Below are 18,636 nucleotides of genomic sequence, written 5' to 3'. Positions count from 1 at the left end.
CAGCACTGTATGTGTAGGTCACCATGTCTGGTTAGGAAAATAACTTATCCAGTCCTGTGGACAAGTCAGTAGCTAGGCATAGTTATGCAAATTGAATACATCTACCTGCATCATTCAAATGATCATACAAGTACTTTTTCAATTCATTATATTCAAAACCCAAAATGATAATGGATTTCAAATGTAACTTTCAAGCTAGGGACATTTGCTTAAATTGTGAATGCAACAAACACACGCTGACAATTTGGGGAATCTATGTACAAGTTATGAATTTGTTTGATAGTATGAACTCTCTATATGTTTAAGCACTTATAATTATCTCTCCTTACACTTGTCTCATACTCCTTGTGCTAAGGACAGAGGGGGGAAGGTGTCTGTCTCCTGGTGGGCCATCCTGATTATCACTACAAAAGTTTTTCTCCTGCTGAAAATAGCTCACCTAATATATATATAATCTTCCTACTGTATTTTCCACTGCATGCATCCGATGAAGTGGGTTTTAGCCCATGAAAGCTTATGCTGAAATAAATTGGTTAGTCTCTAAGGTGCTACAAGTACTCCTCGTTCTTTTTGTCTCTGAATAGTATGGTGTGACGCTTTGGGGTTCATCCTGGCTCAGTAAGGGGTTGTGTCACCATCTGCCCTGTGACCCTGGATGTCTCAGAGCCCTGATACCAGCACCTTGCTCACAGCACAACAGCCTCACCCTGATTCCATCGCCCAGTTGTTCCTTGCAGAGGGATCTCAACCAATATTCCAGCCCCAAGTTCTCTCCAACAATGTCTTTCTCTGCAGTGTGCAGTCTCCTTACTGTAACACCCAAAAACCTTATCAAGTTTGCTTATACATTAAAGTGCTGAGTTGATTTATGGTAAACAAGTTTATTAACAAAAAGACATAGTTTTAAGTGATACCAATATAAGGAATAAGGATAGAAATGGTTACAAACAAACAAAAGTAAAAATGCTTTCAAGACTGAAACTCAGCAAACTAGAGCGTTTTGTTCAAAGAGGTTTTTCTCATGACAGTCAGTCTTCCAGCATGGCTGGCCTGTTCTTTAGCCGGAACCCAACACATGGAGCTCAAAGCACTCGGTTTCTTTGACTCCTCAGATGAAAGATAACTATGGGGTTCTCTCCCATTCTTTTTATAGTTCAATAAATGGCTGAAATGTATTCTTTGAAAAACAAGCCCAGACAAAATTTCCCTGACCTGCTGGGGTGTAAATGCCATGTTATCTTCTCCCCAACCTGTGAGCTAGATAGTTTGGTTTACCTTATATGTAAATGTACTTTCATTGTCTCTGCCTGACAACCTGGCTGGTCAGCCAAGAAAATACACTTTCTATTGCCAAGGGCAGACTAGACTTATGCATAGCTTGCAAAACAATTGGTAAGACTGATTCTAGCAAATATGTATAACTCTTTGTGCACACCCTGTATATACACCACGCAGTGACTTTTAGGACCAGTGTTAACAGTTTACATATGATATCTTACATGACACCTTTCAGATACAGCTTATGACAAGAGTGTTTTGGTGTAGTGAGTACGTCAGGCCTGACAAGAGTAGCTGACAGAGTAGTGAACCACCAATAGGCCTCCATGTCACAGATGGTCATTTTGTCCTGACAAAACAATGGCATGCAACAATCCAACCTAGGAACAAGGAATGCAGGCAATACCTGCAAAATATGGGACTCTATTCTGGAAGGACTCTGAAAAGGATTTAGGGGTTATGGTAGACAAACAACTGAAGTGAGCTCCCAGTACAATGCTGTGGCAAAAAGGGCTAATGTAATCCTTGGGTGCATAAGCAGTGGTGTCACTGTAACACTGCATATGGTTCTGCTGTCAACATTTTTAAAAGAAAAGCATTTTTTGTAAATGGCCACATTCAGCATCCCAGCAGAAGGCTTTTCATTTGGGTAAAGGGACCCCCTGCCTCTTCACCAGTATAATCTTGTATGCATGGCCCCCACTACCATCATCTTAAGCAGAGGGTGGGGCCACAGTAGAGGTTTTGCAGAGTGGGAGACTGATCAGGATTGAATCCCCCCTGACAACCCAGCAGACGGCTCTGTATCTGGTGTGGGGACAGCACAGGACTCTTAGATGTCACCTCTGCTACCCTGGTGGAGTTGGGGCCACAGAGGTTACATGTGAGGCTGCGCTTGGGGCCCTGGATTGCCACAGTCAAGTCCTGAGGGTAACACATTGGAGGAACATACAACCTGGTCATCAATAACTATAGGAAAGACTAAGGCTAGATCTACACTACCACTTATGTTGCTCAGGGGTGTGAATATTCCACCCCCATGAGCAACACAAGTTACGCCGGCGTCAGTGGTAGCGTGCACAGTGCTATGTCAGTGGTAGAGCTTCTCCTGCTGTCATAGCTACTACTTCTCATTGGGGAGTGGATTAATTATGTCAACAGGAGAGCTCTCTCCCATCTGCATAGAGCGGCTACATGAGAGATCTTACAGCCGTGCAGCTGCATTGGTACAGCTGTGCTGCTGTAAGTTCTCTAGTGTAGACATAGCTTTACACTCATCACTGGAAAGGAAATGCATTGTAACTGAATCTCACACACACACACACACACACACACACACACACACACACACACACACACACAGACTTATAGCATCACACTGGCCATAATGCAGTTAGTGGCAGGTCCAATCTTCTTCTTCCTCCAGGCAAACATCTTCTTCAATTCCCCTCTGAAGCTGTCATGTAGCCAGGCATAAAGGAAGGCATTGGTGCAGGCAGACATCATAGCAAACCAGTGGCACAGCAGCTGGATGAGGTTGAAATACTGTTTATCTATTAGGTTAATATCCATGTCTTTTATCACATTAAAGATGTGCAGAGGGAGCCAGCAGACTCCAAAGGCAGCCACCACCAGGACCAGCAAGCGAAAGGTTTTCCTCCTCCTAACCCTGTCCCACTCAGCTTGGCCCTGGGTGATGTTTCCCGGAACCACTCGATTTTTCAGTTTGACAGAGATCCGCAGATAGGACAAGGAGATGACTATTAAAGGCAGTACATATGTGATGATGAGAGTGCTGTAGGCATACGTTAAGTGGTCCCTCTTCATATGGAACCAAAACTCTTCACAGATGGAGAAGTCCAGTTCTGGGAACTCAGCATGATAGGTGTGGACCAAAGCTGGGGCAGCCAAGATGCAACTCAGCAGCCAAATCGCAGCCAGAATATAAGCACAGATTGATATAGTGAGTCTCCTCCGGAGAGGATACACCATGGCATAGTATCTGTCCACAGCTATGACAGTCAAGGTGAAGACAGACACAAACACAGTGACCGGTTGCATTAAGAACACAAAATAACACATGAAGCGTCCATAAACCCATCCCCGGGGCTCAAAGGCATATGCCAGAGTCAGGGGCACGCAGGTTGCACACATAAGCATGTCTGAGAAAGCCAGGTTGCCGACCAGGAAGTTGGTGACATTGTGCATTTTTTTCGTCTTGCAGATGACATAAATGAGGAGATAATTCCCAATGATGCCAACAAAAACCACCAGGGAGTAGCATGGGATGATGAGTGGCTTGAAAGACTGAACAAACTGGAGCCCTGAGAATAAATTGCTAGCGTTGCTATGAATTGCTGAGAGGAAGCTTAGGGAGGTTAAATTATCCGGATTCATCATTTTCCTTCTTTGTAGTTCGCTGTCAGCAGGGTTAAGGAGTCATTGCTGCACACACGTTTACTCTCAGTCAGCCTTGATAATGAATGGATTACTCACTGTCCAGAGATTGCCACCACATGTATAATAAACAGTCATCTGGAAAGGCAAAGGTGAAATTACAAATCTCAAGAGGCTGCGTTCCGTTAAATGGTTCTTAAGAGAGATCAGCTGCAACCAATATCCATTAAAGTTCTCTCTTTTATTTGCTATTAAATCCATACAGTTTAACAAACATCTAATACAGTGAATACTTACTGTTGTGGGTTTTTCATGCCATTTGATTTTCCTGTGGATGCCAGCTTGGTTTTGGTGCCTTAGATTCCTGTCTTCCAAATATCCATGAGAGAGAGAGAGTGAGAGCGATGTGTATTTACAAGATAAGCAGAGATCAATGCACTTAACATACTTCGCTCCTTGCTCACGATACATTTTTTTATAAGCCTATATCCCTATTGGCTACCCTGGGCATTACGTTACTCCTGACACTGTGTCTCTTATTTAAAGCAATTAGAATCCTGGAATATCAATATCACTCATTCTCTGAATTTCTTGTCTCTTCCAGTGCACCTATACTTGCTGCCACATGGCTATAAATCAATTTATACTTATTAATATGGATGTGCACAGTGTCTGTCCCAAGATCAGGTCACAGTAGTCCTTTAGAGAGCCTCAAAAAGTGCTAGCATTGAATCTACTGATGTAATTGGATTTTTTAAATGGAATGTTGCTAACATGCTGAATTTATGCCACTAGAGGGACTCAGCTACTTGGATGGTGAATAAAAGTTATGAGTATTGATGCATATTATAATAGCAATAAAGTGCACATTTTTTAAAAAGTTATTATACTGTCCTTTAGAAATAAAATTCTCTATCACACCCCAGTGATATTTACATATTTTAGACATAGAATAAAGAGTTGTGACAACGTTACACATATTATGTATTTAAAATGGTTTGAAAAGAGCTAATAATCACAAGTAGCTCTTATATAGTGTTTTTTCAGCAGTAGATCTCAAAGTACTTCACAATCTTATCCTCATAATGCCCCTGTGAGGCGAGGCGAAAGGACCATCATCCCCATTTCTACAGCTGGGCAACTAAACTACAGAGAGGCTAAGTGACTTGCCCAAGTGACTTGCAAGAAGTTTGTAGTGAAGCAGGGAACTGAATCCCGGTCTTGCCCAAGTGAATTGCAAGACGTTTGTAGTGAAGCGGGGAACCGAATCCCAGTCTCCAAGTCCTAGATTAGTACCCTAACCAGTGGACCATCCTTCCTAATCACCGTGTGGATTCATCTGATGAGGAACAATGAAAGCTATTGATCATTGTCCCTAACTCCTATCAATGCCATCATAGTTGCCCAGCTATAGAGGAATTTCTTCTTTTCTACAATGGGGTTTGAGCCACTAATTATTTCTGCATCAAAGAATTTATATTCTAAAATGTCAGCACTGAAAGGGATTTATTTTGTATGGTTTTGGTATTCAGAAGCCTTATTGAAATGAATCAGCCCTTTGGGACTGTGTACTTTTAAGTAAATATGACCTGCCTGGTCTTCATCATAACCCTTGTTATATTTTCAGTCTTCTTTCCTTTTGTCTGATGTTAACACATAGGATTAACACAGCTGGTGTTAATCAATGTAGTTCCATAGAAGTCCAATCTCCACCAGCTGAGGTGCTGGTTCATAAGTGTTTTTTTATTAACGTATAAGCTCCTCAGGGCAGAGATCATAGTTAAATTTTTCAAAGCACTCTAGGTGATGTAGACACATTAATTTTAGTGGCAGACATGTCTAAATCCCTTAGACTATTTTGAAAATATCAACCTTTATCTTTCTTTTATTGTATATTTGTGTGTAAGCTCCTTAAGACAGGGACCTTGCCAGCCCTCCAGTTTCCAGTTCTACTAGTCTGGCAGAAAATGGTTCAGGTGAATAAATATAGGTTTGATTTAGGCCTCTGGCTTTACATACCCAAGTTTGAAATTGGTGCCATTAACTTTTCTCTTCCTCAGTATTCCCATCTGTAAAATGAGAATATTAAATACAGTACCCACCTTATAGGGTTGTGTTCCTGCAAGGGAGTGGAGGGAGAGCTGTGAGACACAATCAGCTAATTCATACCATGTTTTGGAATCATTTGATGGAAGGTATATATAGGGGTAAAGTTTTATCAGTCATGATTTAAACATCTAAATAATCAATTTTAGTTTCATTTTGCATTTGTATTTTGTAGTTACTTTTTTCAAGCTGATCTGCAGTGACTCAAGAACGTGAGTACCAGCCTCGGGGCAGACTCAAAGCACAAGCCCCAAATTGGCTGTGAATTCTATACTTAGATTTTAGCAATTAATTATCAAGTGTAAATGCCTCAGGCACTATAACAGCCTTACAATGGAGTCAGGCAGTCCCCTGCATCTGAAGAAGTGGGCTGTAGTCCACGAAAGCTTATGCTCTAATAAATTTGTTAGTCTCTAAGGTGCCACAAGTACTCCTGTTCTTCTTTTTGCAGTTCCCTTGGGTACTCTGACCTATCTTGTCACCTAGGCCAACCTACCTTTGTGGTAGATGATTCCTTACACCAAGAATCACAGCAATATTTAGATTAATCCCAGTCTCAAAGGATCAGTCACTTTCTCCAGGTCTCTTTAGATCTCTTTAGATCTCACACCAAAGACACTGCTTGCAGATAATCCTATAATAAACTATTTAAAGGGTAGTGGTGTGCAAATTTGGGGTGCACCCCCAACCCAGCCGGACCAAAAGGTTTTCTGGTGGGGGAGCGAAGAAACTTTGTTAATATCACTTTTCACAGCAGACTAACTAGCATCCCATGGCCATCCTTACTTATGCTGCCGCTGGCAATGGGGCGCTAAATCTGCTGTGGAAAGTGATATTGACAAATATCCCTTTTCACATTGCCACGCTTACCTCTGCGCTGCTTGTGGTGGCCCTGCCTTCAGATCTGGGTGGCTGGAGAGCGTGGCTGCTGGCAGGGGCAATGTTGTTTGCGGAGCAGGATTTAAACAATAGTCCTGCATAAGGCTCTACAGTAATGCACAGCTTTTGGCACCATAAAAAGCACCAAGCAAAGACTCTAGGGATAGTCAGTATCCCGTGCATGGTATATGTGTGTATTCCCTTCTAAAGGTTAGTTCGATCTTTTTCAAACAACATGGATAAGTGGGTTGTGGGTGGTAGTAGTAAATGTTGCATGTTTCTGATTCCTCATCAGATGCTAACATTACTCCAATAAAAATATAAAAAACCATTGATGCCGACAGTAATCCAGCTGAATTTGTAAGTGAACCTTCAACAAGTGTTGGCACTAGTAAGTCTGCTGTGAACAATCATATCAAAGAACCTTTCAATTTTAAATTAAGAAAATATCAAGATGAATATGTAAAACTGGAATTCTCATGGACTCTTGTCAATCACGAGCAAAGACTGCTATGGATTCTGTGTTCTGAGATCTGAGCAAATGACATCATGAAACCGTTGAAGCACAGACAGCACTTGATTCGTAACATTCTGAACATGCAAATAAAGATGTAAATTTTTTCCAATGCTGTGCTAAGTCATTGGGTGGTCAAAGAGACATGATGAAAAAAAAACAAGTGACTATGCCTTCAAAAGCTCTGAAAGCATCCCTTGAGTATTACCAGCTGTGGTAATGATGTGTCAGATTATGCATGGAGATCAATATGGTGAAACTTTGAAAACTATTCCTTTGTCACAGGATTCAGTGAGCAGGCAGATTAATGAACTTTCCAAAGCTATCAAATTGCAACTTTTGACTCGAGTTAAACAAAGCACAAAGTTTGCCATACGACTTGATGAGAGCACTGATATCATGAATTTGGCTCAACTCGTGTTTGTCAGGTAGTGCTAGGAGGCTAAAATTCTGGAACATACGCTATTCTGCAAACCACTTGAGGGGCAAAGTATGGGAGAAGACATCTTCAATCTTGTGAATGAATTCTTGAGAGCACATGGCTTGTCATGATCTAATTGCATTGGCCTGTGTACTGATGGCAGAGCTGCGATGGTGGGTCCCAAGAAGGGCTTCAGAAGGGAAGTACTCAGCATTGCACCCCACATTAAAGTCACGCACTGCATGACACACGGTGAGGCTCTGGCTGCTAAAAAACAGGAACCTGAAGCAAACAAGGTTTTGAATGATGCAGTGCAAATTGTGAATTTTGTAAAAGCAAGACCTTTTAAAAGCTGGCTCTTTTCTATTCTGTACAATGAAATGGGCTCTCAATAGGACAAGTTCCTTCTGCATACGGAAGTCAGATGGTTGTCCCAAGAGAAGGTGCTTCACCATGTCATCAGTCTCAAGAATGAACTCCATCTCTTCCTGTCAAAACACAACCCTGCACTGGCTGAAAACGTAACCAATGAAAGACGGCTCTCGAGTCTTTGCTGTCTCGTAGACATTTTTGAGAAATTAAACAATCTCAACACTTCACTCCAAGGAAAGAACAGCAACATCCTGTTGCTTGGTGACAAGATTTCTGAATTCCTGAAGAAGCCCACTCTGTGGAGAGAGAAATATGAAGAAAGAAATGCAGACGGTTTCCAGTGCCTCAATGAATTCACAGAAGACTATCAACTTGACTACAAACACATTGATGAAGTTGTCTCTAATCACCTGAAAAATCTCCATCAAGAGTTATCAGAGAAGTTTCGTGGCTAACCAGCTGAGGAGGTTGACTGGGTTAGAAACCCTTTATGTGCAGATTTGGCAGCTACACATCTCCCTCTTGCTGACAAAGAAATAGAGTCAGAGCTGTCAAGTGATCGTACCCAGCTGATGGAATCCAAAAGAAAAGCACTGGAGAACTTTTGGCTCTCTGTGAAAAAGAAGTATCCCAGACTCTCAGCACCTGAGAGTGGAAATGCTCTTGCCATTCGCAAACACATACCTATGCACATACCAGTGCAAGGATATTTTGTGCCCTAGGCGAAACTTCTACCTTGCGCCCCTCCCCCCCGCTTATCGGTTCATTGAGGGGCAAATCCCAATGAGCCTTTATAGACCCCAGGGGCCAGCCGTGCACAGGTTTGCCCCTCTCTGCCCCCTGAACTCCCCTGGAAGGTGCACAGCCCCCCTTCGAGCCCACCGCACCCCACCCCGGCGGCCCCCGCCCTGAGTCCACTCACTGGCTTTGCCGGGGTTGGGCCACTGCAGCAGCTCAGCAGGGAGGAGCTCCTTCCGGAGGCACCGGAGAGCCAGAGCGTCGGCTTGCGGGAGCAGCGAGCCCCAGCCATGGAGGAGCCGGCACGGCACAGGGGGACTGCAGCCCTACAAAGGCGGTGGCACGGCTAGCGGGGAGCAGCCACACCCCCATCCCTCCTGCCCAGGCTGCAGCCCACCACCCCACCACCCCCCCGGGGGCTCCTACAGGCTGCAGCAGATGCATGTTGGTGCCAGCCCCCCATGCACCCCCCGGCTGTCCCCTCACCATGCTCGGGCTCCGTAGCTCCCAGGCATGTGAGCCACCACCAGGGCACAGGGCCCTGACTCTGCCCCAGGAGGGGCAGCGGCGGCTCACACGCCTGGGAGCCGCAGAACCCGACCGCGGTGAGGGGAAAGACAGGGGGTGCGCCTGCCCAGGCTGCAACCCACCCGATGCCCCCCCACCACCCGGGGCTCCTGCAGTGGATGCATGCGGGCGGTGGCCCCCGTGCACCCCCCCCCCGGCTCCATCCTGCCACGCTCCGGCTCTGCGGCTCCTGGCAGTGTGAGCAGCTGCTGCCCCTCCTGGAGCAGGCTCAGGGCCCCGCTCTCCGGTGGCTCACATGCCCGGGAATCGCAGAGCCCCGAGCGTGGTGAGGGGGGGGAGCCGCCAGGCACATGGGAGCCGCCAACTGCATGCATCTGCTGCAGCCTGCAGGAGCCCTCGGGTGGGGGACGCACCGGGCTGCAGGAGGGGTAGGGGGGTGTGGCTGCTCCCTGCTAGCGGTGCCGCTGCTTTTGCAGGGCTGCTGCCCCCCGTGCTGTGCCGGCTCCTCCATGGCTGGGGCTCACCACCCCCACAAGCTGATGCTCTGGCTCTCCGGTGCCTCCGGAAGGCAGCTCCTCCCTGCCGAGCCAGGGCACTGCTTTTTTAGGGTTACCATATTTCAACAATCAAAAAAGAGGATGGGGGGGGGGAGAGTCCTGCCCCCATCCACTCCCTCCCACTTCCCACCCCCCTCAGAACTCCCAACACCCTCTGTTCCTTGTCCCCTGACTGCCCCCTCCTGAGACCCCCCCCACCCTATCTGCCTCCCTAGGACCCTACCCCCTACCTGTCCCCTGGCTGCCCCAACCCTTATCAAGACCCGCCCCCAGAACTCCTGACCCATCCAACCCTCCCCCTGCTCCCTGTCCCCTGCTTGCTCCGATCCCTCTCCACACCCCTGCCCCTTGACAGCCCACCCAGAACTCCTAACCCATCCAACCCCCCCTTGCTCCCTGACTGCCCCTCTGGGACTCCCCTTACCACCATGCCACTCAAGCTGCTGGCTCCACGTGGAGCCAAACCAAACAGGCTGCGGAGCACACAGCCCCTCCCCCGCAGAGTGCTGGCAATGCAACACTGAGACAAGGGGAAGGGTGAGCGGGGGAGGGACTCTGCCTGCTGGAGGCCAATGGGAGTGGCTAAATCAGGCCCAGGTGCCCAATCAGCCACGCCACACTCTGTGTGAGGGGAAGGGAGGGGAGGGAGGAAAAATCCCAGACGCCCCCAACCACTTGGTGCCCTAGTTTGTTTATGAGAAAGTCATGCAAGACTGTATCAAAAGCCTTACTAAAGTCAAGATATACCACATTTACTGCTTCCCCCCATCCACTAGGCTTGTTACCCTGTCAAAGAAAGCTATCAGGTTGGTTTGACATGATTTGTTCTTTACAAATTCATGCTGATTGTTACTTATCACCTTATTATCTTCTAGATATTTGCAAATTGATTGCTTAATTGTTTGCTCCATTATCTTTCCAGATACTGAAGTTAAGCTGACTGGTCTAAACAGTATAAAGTCACCAGGACTAGATGGTATTCACCCAAGAGTTCTGAAGAAACTCAAATGTGAAATTGCAGAACTACTCACTGTAGTTTGTAACCTATAATTTAAATCAGCTTCTGTACCAAATGACTGGAGGACAGCTAATGTGATGCCAATTTTTAAAAGGGCTGCAGAGGTGATCCCAGCAATTACATGCCAGTAAGTCTGACTTCAGTACCCAGCAAACTGGTTGAAACTATAGTAAAGAACAAAATTGTCAGTTGCATAGATGAACATAATTTGTTGGGGAAGAGTCAACATGGTTTTTATAAAGGGAAATCATGCCTCACGAATCTACAAGTATTCTTTGAGGGGGTCAACAAGCATGTGGACAAGGGGGATCCAGTGGATATAGTATACTTAGATTTTCAGAAAGTCTTTGACAAGGTCCCTCACCAAAGGCTCTTATCCCATGACAGCTTACTTTGCTTAAGAGGGAAGGTCCTCTCATGGATTGGTAACTGGTTAAAATATAGAAACAAAAGGTAGGAATAAATAGTCAGTTTTCAGAATGGAGAGAGGTAAATAGTGGTGTTCCCTAGGGGTCTGTACTGGGGCCAGTCCTATTCAACATATTCATAAATGATCTGGAAAAAGGGGTAAACAGTGAGGCGGCAAAATTTACAGATGATACAAAACTACTCAAGATAATTAAGTCCCAAGCAGACTGTGAAGAGCTACAAAATGATCTCACAAAACTGCGTAACTGGGCAACAAAATGGCGATGAAATACAATGTTGATAAATACAAAGTAATGCACAGTGGAAAACATAATCCCAACTATACCTATAAAATTATGGGGTCTAAATTAGCTGTTACCACTCAAGAAGGCAATCTTGGAGTCATTGTGGATAGTTCTCTGAAAACATCCACTCAATGTGCAGCGGCAATCAAAAAAGCAAACAAAATGTTGGAAATCATTAAGAAAGAGAGAGATAATAAGACAGAAAATATCATATTGCCTCTATATAAATCCATGGTACGCCCACATCTTGAATACTGCATGCAGACGTGGTTGCCCCATCTCAAAAAATATATATTGGAATTGGAAAAGGTTCAGAAAAGGGCAACAAAAATTAGTAGGGGTATGGAACAGCTGCCACATGAGGAGAGATTAATAAAACTTGGACTTTTCAGCTTCGAAAAGAGACGACTAAGGGGGGGGGGATATGATAGATGTCTATAAAATCATGACTGGAGTAGAGAAAGTAAATAAGGAAGTGTTATTTACTCCTTCTCATAGCACAAGAACTAGGGGTCACCAAATGAAATTAATAGGCAGCAGGTTTAAAACAAACAAAAGGAAGTATTTTTTCACACAACACACAAACAACCTGTGGAACTCCTTGCCAGATAATGGGGGTTCAAAAAAGAACTAGAGAAGTTCACAGAGAATAGGTCCATCAATGGCTATTAGTCAAGATGGGCAGGGATGGTTTCCCTAGCCACTGTTTTCCAGAAGCTGGAAATGGATGACAGGGGATTGATCACTTGATTATAACCTGTCTGTTCATTCCCTCTGGGGCACCTGACATTGGCCACTGTCGGAAGACAGGATACTGGGCTAGATGGACCTTTGGTCTGACCCAGTATGGCCAGTCTTATGTTTTTAGGTTCTTATGGTCTGTAATTCCCAGGGTTTCCCTTTTTATAGATGTCAAGAATCAGAGGGGTAGCTGTGTTAGTCTATATCCACAAAAACAATGAGGAGTCCGGTAGCACCTTAAAGACTAACAGATTTATTTGGGCATAAGCTCTCGTGGGTAAAAAAACCACTTCTTCAGTTGCATCTGAAGACATGTTTTTTTTTAACCCATGAAAGCTTATGCCCAAATAAATCTGTTAGTCTTTAAGGTGTCACAGGACTCCTTTTTATAGATGGGCACTATATTTGCCCTTTCTCTCCCATCTTCCATGACTTTTCAAAGATAATAGCTAATGGGTCAGATATTTCCTCAGTCAGTTCCTTGAGTATTCTAGGATGTATTTGATCAGGCTCTGGTGACTTGAAAACATCTAACTAGTTCAAGTAAATTTAACTTGTTCTTTCCCTATTTTAGCCTCTATTCTACCTCATTTTCACTGGCATTCACTATGTTAGACATTCAATCACTACTAACCTTTTGGTGAAAACTGAAACAAAGAAGTAATTTAACACTTCTTCCATTTCCACATTTTCTGTTATTGTTCTCTCCTCCCTCCCCCATTGAGTAACAGGCTTACCCTGTCCTTGGTCTTCCTCTTGCTTCTAATGTATTTATAGAATGATTTCTTGTTACCCTTTGTGTCTCTAGCTAGTTTAATCTCATTTTGTGTCTTGGTCTTTCTAATTTTGTCCCTATATACTTGTCTTATTTGTTTATATTCATCCTTTGTAATTTAACCTAGTTTCCATTTTTGTAGGACTCTTTTTTGAGTTTCAGATAATTGAAGATCTCCTGGTAAAGCCAGGGTGGTCTCTTGCCATACTTCCTATTTTTGCTTCCCAGGGGATCTTATCTACCAACTCCCTGAGTCTCCTAGAGTCTGCCTTCTTGAAATCCATTATCTTTATTGTGCTGTTTTCCCTCCTACCATTCCTTAGAATCATGAACTCTACCATTTCATGATCACTTTCACCTAAGTTGCCTTCCACTTTCAAATTCTCAACCAGTTCCTCTCTAATTGTCAAAATCAAATCTAGAATAGCCTTTCCCCTAGTAGCTTTCTCCACCTTCTGAACTAAAAAATTCTCTCCAATACATTCCAAGAACTTGGATAATCTGTGCCCTGCTGTATTATTGTCCATGTTTAGGTAGTTGAAGTCCCCATCACCACCAAGTCCTGTGCTTTAGATGCTTTTGTTTGTTGTTTAAAAAAAGCTTCATCCATCTCTTCTTCCTGGTTAGGTGGTCTGTAGTATACCCTTACCATGATATCACCCTTGGTTTTTGCCCCTTTTATCCTTATGCAGAGACTTTCAACAACTCTGTCTCCTATTTCCATCTTAAATTCAGTCAAAGTGTATACATTTTTAATTTATAAAGCAACATTTTTCCCTGCCTGTCCTTCCTGAGCAAGATGTACCCTTCTATACCAATATTCCAGTCATGCGTATTATCCCACCAAGTCTCTGTGATGCCAGCTGTGTCCTAGTTGTGTTTATTAACTAGCATTTCAAGTTCTTCCTGCTTATTCTCCATACTTCTCACATTAGCATACAGACATTAAGATACTGATTTGATTTTCCCCTTATGTTCTCTCTTGTCTCTCCCTTAACCCTGCTATAACAGCCCATGCTCCTCCAGACTCCAACCCTTCTTCCAGGTCTCCATGTTTTGGACTTACCTGTGGACTTTTGTCCCCTGTCCCCCGTGAAAACTAATTTAAAGCCCTCCTCACTAGGTTAGCCAGTCTGTATCCAAATATGCTCTCCCCCTTCCTCGATAGATGGACCCCATCTTTGCTTAGCAGTCTTTCTTCCCAGAACAGCATCCCATGACATTTTGTCAGGTGTCCTTTTATTGCACCTTAAATTTCTCATGCTTCAATTCTTGGCACCTGGTCATGGTAACTGGGGCACATGCTGGAGAGATGAGCAGGGCAGAGGACTCTTCTTCAAAGATTGTACAGCCACTCCATTAAGGTACTTCAGCCCAATCACTGCAGTAGTTTGTAGGTGACACTTCTGTTGAGGGAGGAATTGGAGGATCTGTGGCTCATGCTCCACCCCCTCACTGTCTCCTACACCTTGCCAGACAAAGGACTGTACACAGGAGGGTTTCGCTCCCCCACATCTGGCCCATCAAGCCAACCCACATTGCAAAGCACAATTGCTCTGACTGAACTGCACAGGAGGCTTTGGTCACTGCAGTGAAGAAAACAAGCGTTGCCTCTTAAAGAACATTTTTGTTTGCAACCACAGATGATAATACTAAGCAGCAACTTGTTGATGATGCACTGTTTATTATTAACTCAAAATTATAGATAGATGCATAAGTAATTTTGGATATAAAACCTGAACCTCTGCTAATCTTCAGAACTGAGAAGTTATTTATTAATACTTATTTATTAATAGAGGCCCCAACTGAGAACAAGACCCCATTGTGCCAAGAACAGTAAGAGAAAGGGGTGGGAACAGAGGCAGATTAAGAATAACTGGGGCCTGGGCACAAAGAACATTTGGGTCTCCCAAGCTCCCTTAAAAACACAAATATACCAAAATGCATTAATACAAAGACTCCATGCATGCCCTTAAAGTTTCATATTCCTTTTAAAGAGATTACATGTTATTATTTTGATTCTGTCACTTGTATCCCATCAAAGGTCCTTTTCACCACCATCTATTGAACTGAGAGTCATTTAGGAAACTAATTACAGCCAGACTTTGCGTACCATTCCCAGTAACATCTGTACATAGCAATGGACAAACTGTACTACATTTAATAAACTGTAAATGTCTCTCTTTTAAGTACTCATTACACTTACATTTTGATAACACAATCACATTATGTAACCTAGACTACAAACAGCCCAAACATGATATCATATGGGGGTTCAGAAGGGAGAGAGGAGGATGTGCAGGGGATAGAGGGGGCAGGAGGAGGTTGTCAGAGAGAGGGAATTGGAGAGTATGAAGCAGTAGCAAGGTCATGGGGGTTCTGCAGGGCAAGAGGAAGACTGGGGAGTGTGCTGTGGAATGTGGAGGGAAGGTGGTAAACAAGGGGGGATTGGGGAGCTTGGTGTGGGAGAAGACAGAGGAGAATGCAAGAGAATGTGGGTCCAGAACAGGCGCTGAGAGGGGCAGAGGAGAAGGAGTAGGAATGGGAGGGGGAAGGGAGCACAAGTGAGTGCAGAGGGAAGGTGTGGGACAGGAACATCTGATGGAGTAAAGAGGGATAATGTGAGAGGTTGGCAGTGGGAGGGGCCCAAGGCAATGAGAAGAGTGGTGCTAGAATGGCAGCTCCCCATCCCTGGGGGAGAACAAGTCACATCACCCCTGCCAGGACCAGCAGAAGGAGAGGTGCTGAGAGGTACATGCCAAGTGGAATTTAAATCTCACAGATCAACCCACGCGGAGTATTTATCGAATCCCACAAGTTGTAAACCAAGTTCAGGATTTGGGATTGGCAAAGGGCCGAGGGTGGTAACAGGAACAAGCCACCAGCCTCCCCCTGCCAGCCGTGCAGCTTTGCTATGGACACTGTACTCTGTGTCTGCCTCAGCTTCCTCCAGCCCCAGGCTCCACTGGAGCCCCTTCCGGGCACCGCCACATTCTGGGCTCCAGGTTTTCTCCACCTTCCCGACCCAGCTCCACTCTGGACTCTTCTCTGCAGCTTTCCCCTGCCTCCCATCTTGCCTGGTCCTGCCACGCAGCTCCGGTTTCAGCCACTGATCTAAGGATGCCCAAGACAGAAATGCCCAGTTCCCAACAAGTTCTTCAGCTAGTAAGGAGATTTGCAGGTGGGAAGTGAAGATCTTGCAAACCTCTCCAAAGATGTAGCTAATTTTGATAGTTTCAGGTGGGCATTCGAGATTGTGCAGTCTGATCCGGTATGAAACCATACTGGCATCAGTTAACTATAGGTAGCAAAACAGAGGCTGGTTTTAAAAGTTTGCCCTAGAACTATGGAATCACCAATTTTCCTGATCCCATGATTTTTCCAGTATGGCATCCCATGACCTCTTCGAGAATTAAGTCTTTCACTAACAGTCCAATTCTCTAGTCCTTTGTCCCCAGTGTTACTCTGAGTTCCTGCTCATCATGCAGACTATAGTTACAGTTTAACCAAGTAGTGACCTTTGTTCAGATGATTACCCACCCATCAACTTGCCACCAGTGAAACAAACAAGGAAACAGAGATGCCAAAAGCCATGGTTCTTTTTTATTTTAAAAAGCATGAAAATCATGGGATCCATGCATCCTGTAACAGTGACAAGTCCAGCCTTGTTGATTTCAGATACAGCTCACAATCTGAGTCTCTTCGGTTAATTAACAATTCCCATATTTAAATTACAGTTTATAAATCCACAAAGAGTTTTAGATGTCTGTTGTACTGATTCACACCTAGATAAAATAGCGAACACATTTGATGTGAATGAGATGACAGTTCATGCCATAACAGAGATTACTGCTTAATTAAGAAAAAAAAAGACAGACTAGGGAAAAGAATACACAGGGAATTAGTGACGGGTTATGGACTCTTTCACCTCCAGTTCAATGGTACATATCTAACAGGGGCAAGGAAGTCTGGAGTTAATACTCTGATCACTCTTCAATAGCATATGTCAAATATATTGGTGGTCTCAGACTAGTTCCCAGTGGGCAGGTGTACTAAAAAGCACCACCACAACTGACAATCAGTTGGACCTTTGGAGGCAGTCTCAGCATGAGGTCAAGTATTGGTAGGGACCTGCAGACTGAACTAATAGTACTACTACACTTTTTATCCTTAGATCTTAAAGAGGGCAGAAAATTGTTTTAAATAGGAAGAAAACAGATGTGGAGGTGAAAGTGACTTGCCCAGCAGGTTGGTGGCACAGCTAGCAATACTGGCCAGATAGTCCTTCCAGATATCCAGTGCCCTAGCCTCTGCTGGACCTGTTCGAAGAATAAGATCTGAGTCTCCAGTACTCAGAATTCAGCACCTTTGGTGAGCACTATGTTCCACACAACAAAATGTGTTGACAAATGTTGAAATAATCTGTTGCAAAAACCTCAGAAAGCATGTGACTGCTATGTGCCTAGACATTCAGTGTTGGCTAAGGCACTGTGTCCATCTGTTCCCAACCAAACGTAATATCCTACTATGCAGCCATGAAAATAACGAGCCTGATCAGGGAGTGAATGTGACTTAAGTTTCCCATTGCTATCCTGCATATTCTGACTCCTTGCATATCCATTAATTCACAATAACTTCCTGCTGCTGTCTTCTAAAAAATGATTATGCTAATCACCATAGATGCTCAGACACTGTGGTGATGGGGAATGTGATAGGAACCTAGATAGATGGAGAGACAGGCTTGTGTTGATAATGACACATGGTGTAATTTCAACAGCTGGTCATGAGGAACAGTTGCTCCAGCTATAGACTTCAATATTTACGTCTGTAAATTTCTAATAAGATGGGGGTGAACCCAAATAGAAGCAGTTCTCTTTACTTTTCACCATATGCTCTTTTTAAAGGTGTTTTTTATTCATCTTTTGGTTGGTGCTGTTTAATTTGTACATTTCGTATGTCAGTCCTTACTCCACTTTTCTGGGTAGCTAAAATATAAAATGAAACACTTATCACAGCTGGGCACATCTGTGTAACATTACACGTCTAGCTGCAGAATATAGTCCATGAAATATGTTCTACATCAGATGGCTTAATTGGGAGCTCCACCAAGGACAATGTTGCTCTTTTTTATATTATTTCCTCCACCCCTTCCCCAGCCTTCATTGTTCACCTTCTCTGTTCTTACCTACAGCAGGGCCATTTAGGGCACTGATTGTTTTTTGTTTTAAAACAAAAAACAGACAAATTATAAAATCCCTTGAAGTTTACAAAGGAATCTTTCTAATTGCACAAAATAGGAAAACATGTTGACCACTAACATTTCCAGATTTTTTTTTTAAAAAGAAATCTATAGGAACACCCCCAATATAGTCATTGACCTCTTGAGGTCCCTTCCAACCCTGATATTGTATGATTCTATGATTACCGATTGTATAATGGTATACACCAAGTTCGGAGAGGTTCTGTGCATCTACAGTGGAAGCTGCAGATACACAGCATCTCTCCGAGTGGGCATCTCTCCTTATTTACTGGATCTTCTTTTCAGGGAATTTTTGAAACATATCACTAAAATGTCCCTTGCATCCATTTCCTTTATAAA

General features: G+C 44.0%; 1 protein-coding gene across 1 annotated transcript; it reads right to left on the bottom strand.

Annotated features, from left to right (window-relative positions):
* Positions 1–876: 876 nt before the first annotated feature.
* On the bottom strand, positions 877–4,105 carry LOC117879733 (prolactin-releasing peptide receptor-like). Its single transcript, XM_034774978.1, has 2 exons — positions 3,973–4,105; positions 877–3,813 (listed from the first exon to the last, which is right to left on the bottom strand). The coding sequence occupies exon 2, from the start codon at positions 3,676–3,678 to the stop codon at positions 2,644–2,646; it is 1,035 nt and encodes a 344-aa protein (XP_034630869.1). The 5' UTR covers positions 3,679–3,813; positions 3,973–4,105; the 3' UTR covers positions 877–2,643.
* Between the last annotated feature and the right edge of the window lie 14,531 nt (positions 4,106–18,636).

Source organism: Trachemys scripta, chromosome 7, assembly GCF_013100865.1.
Source record: "Trachemys scripta elegans isolate TJP31775 chromosome 7, CAS_Tse_1.0, whole genome shotgun sequence".
NCBI lineage: Eukaryota > Metazoa > Chordata > Testudines > Emydidae > Trachemys > Trachemys scripta.
The sequence above is the reverse complement of the archived record's forward strand: the minus strand, read 5'-3'. Positions and strand labels throughout refer to the sequence as shown.

What these genes read in the sequence shown, in the direction of transcription:
- LOC117879733 (XM_034774978.1), bottom strand. Translation starts at nt 3,678, where the DNA reads ATGATGAATCCGGATAATTTAACCTCCCTAAGCTTCCTCTCAGCAATT.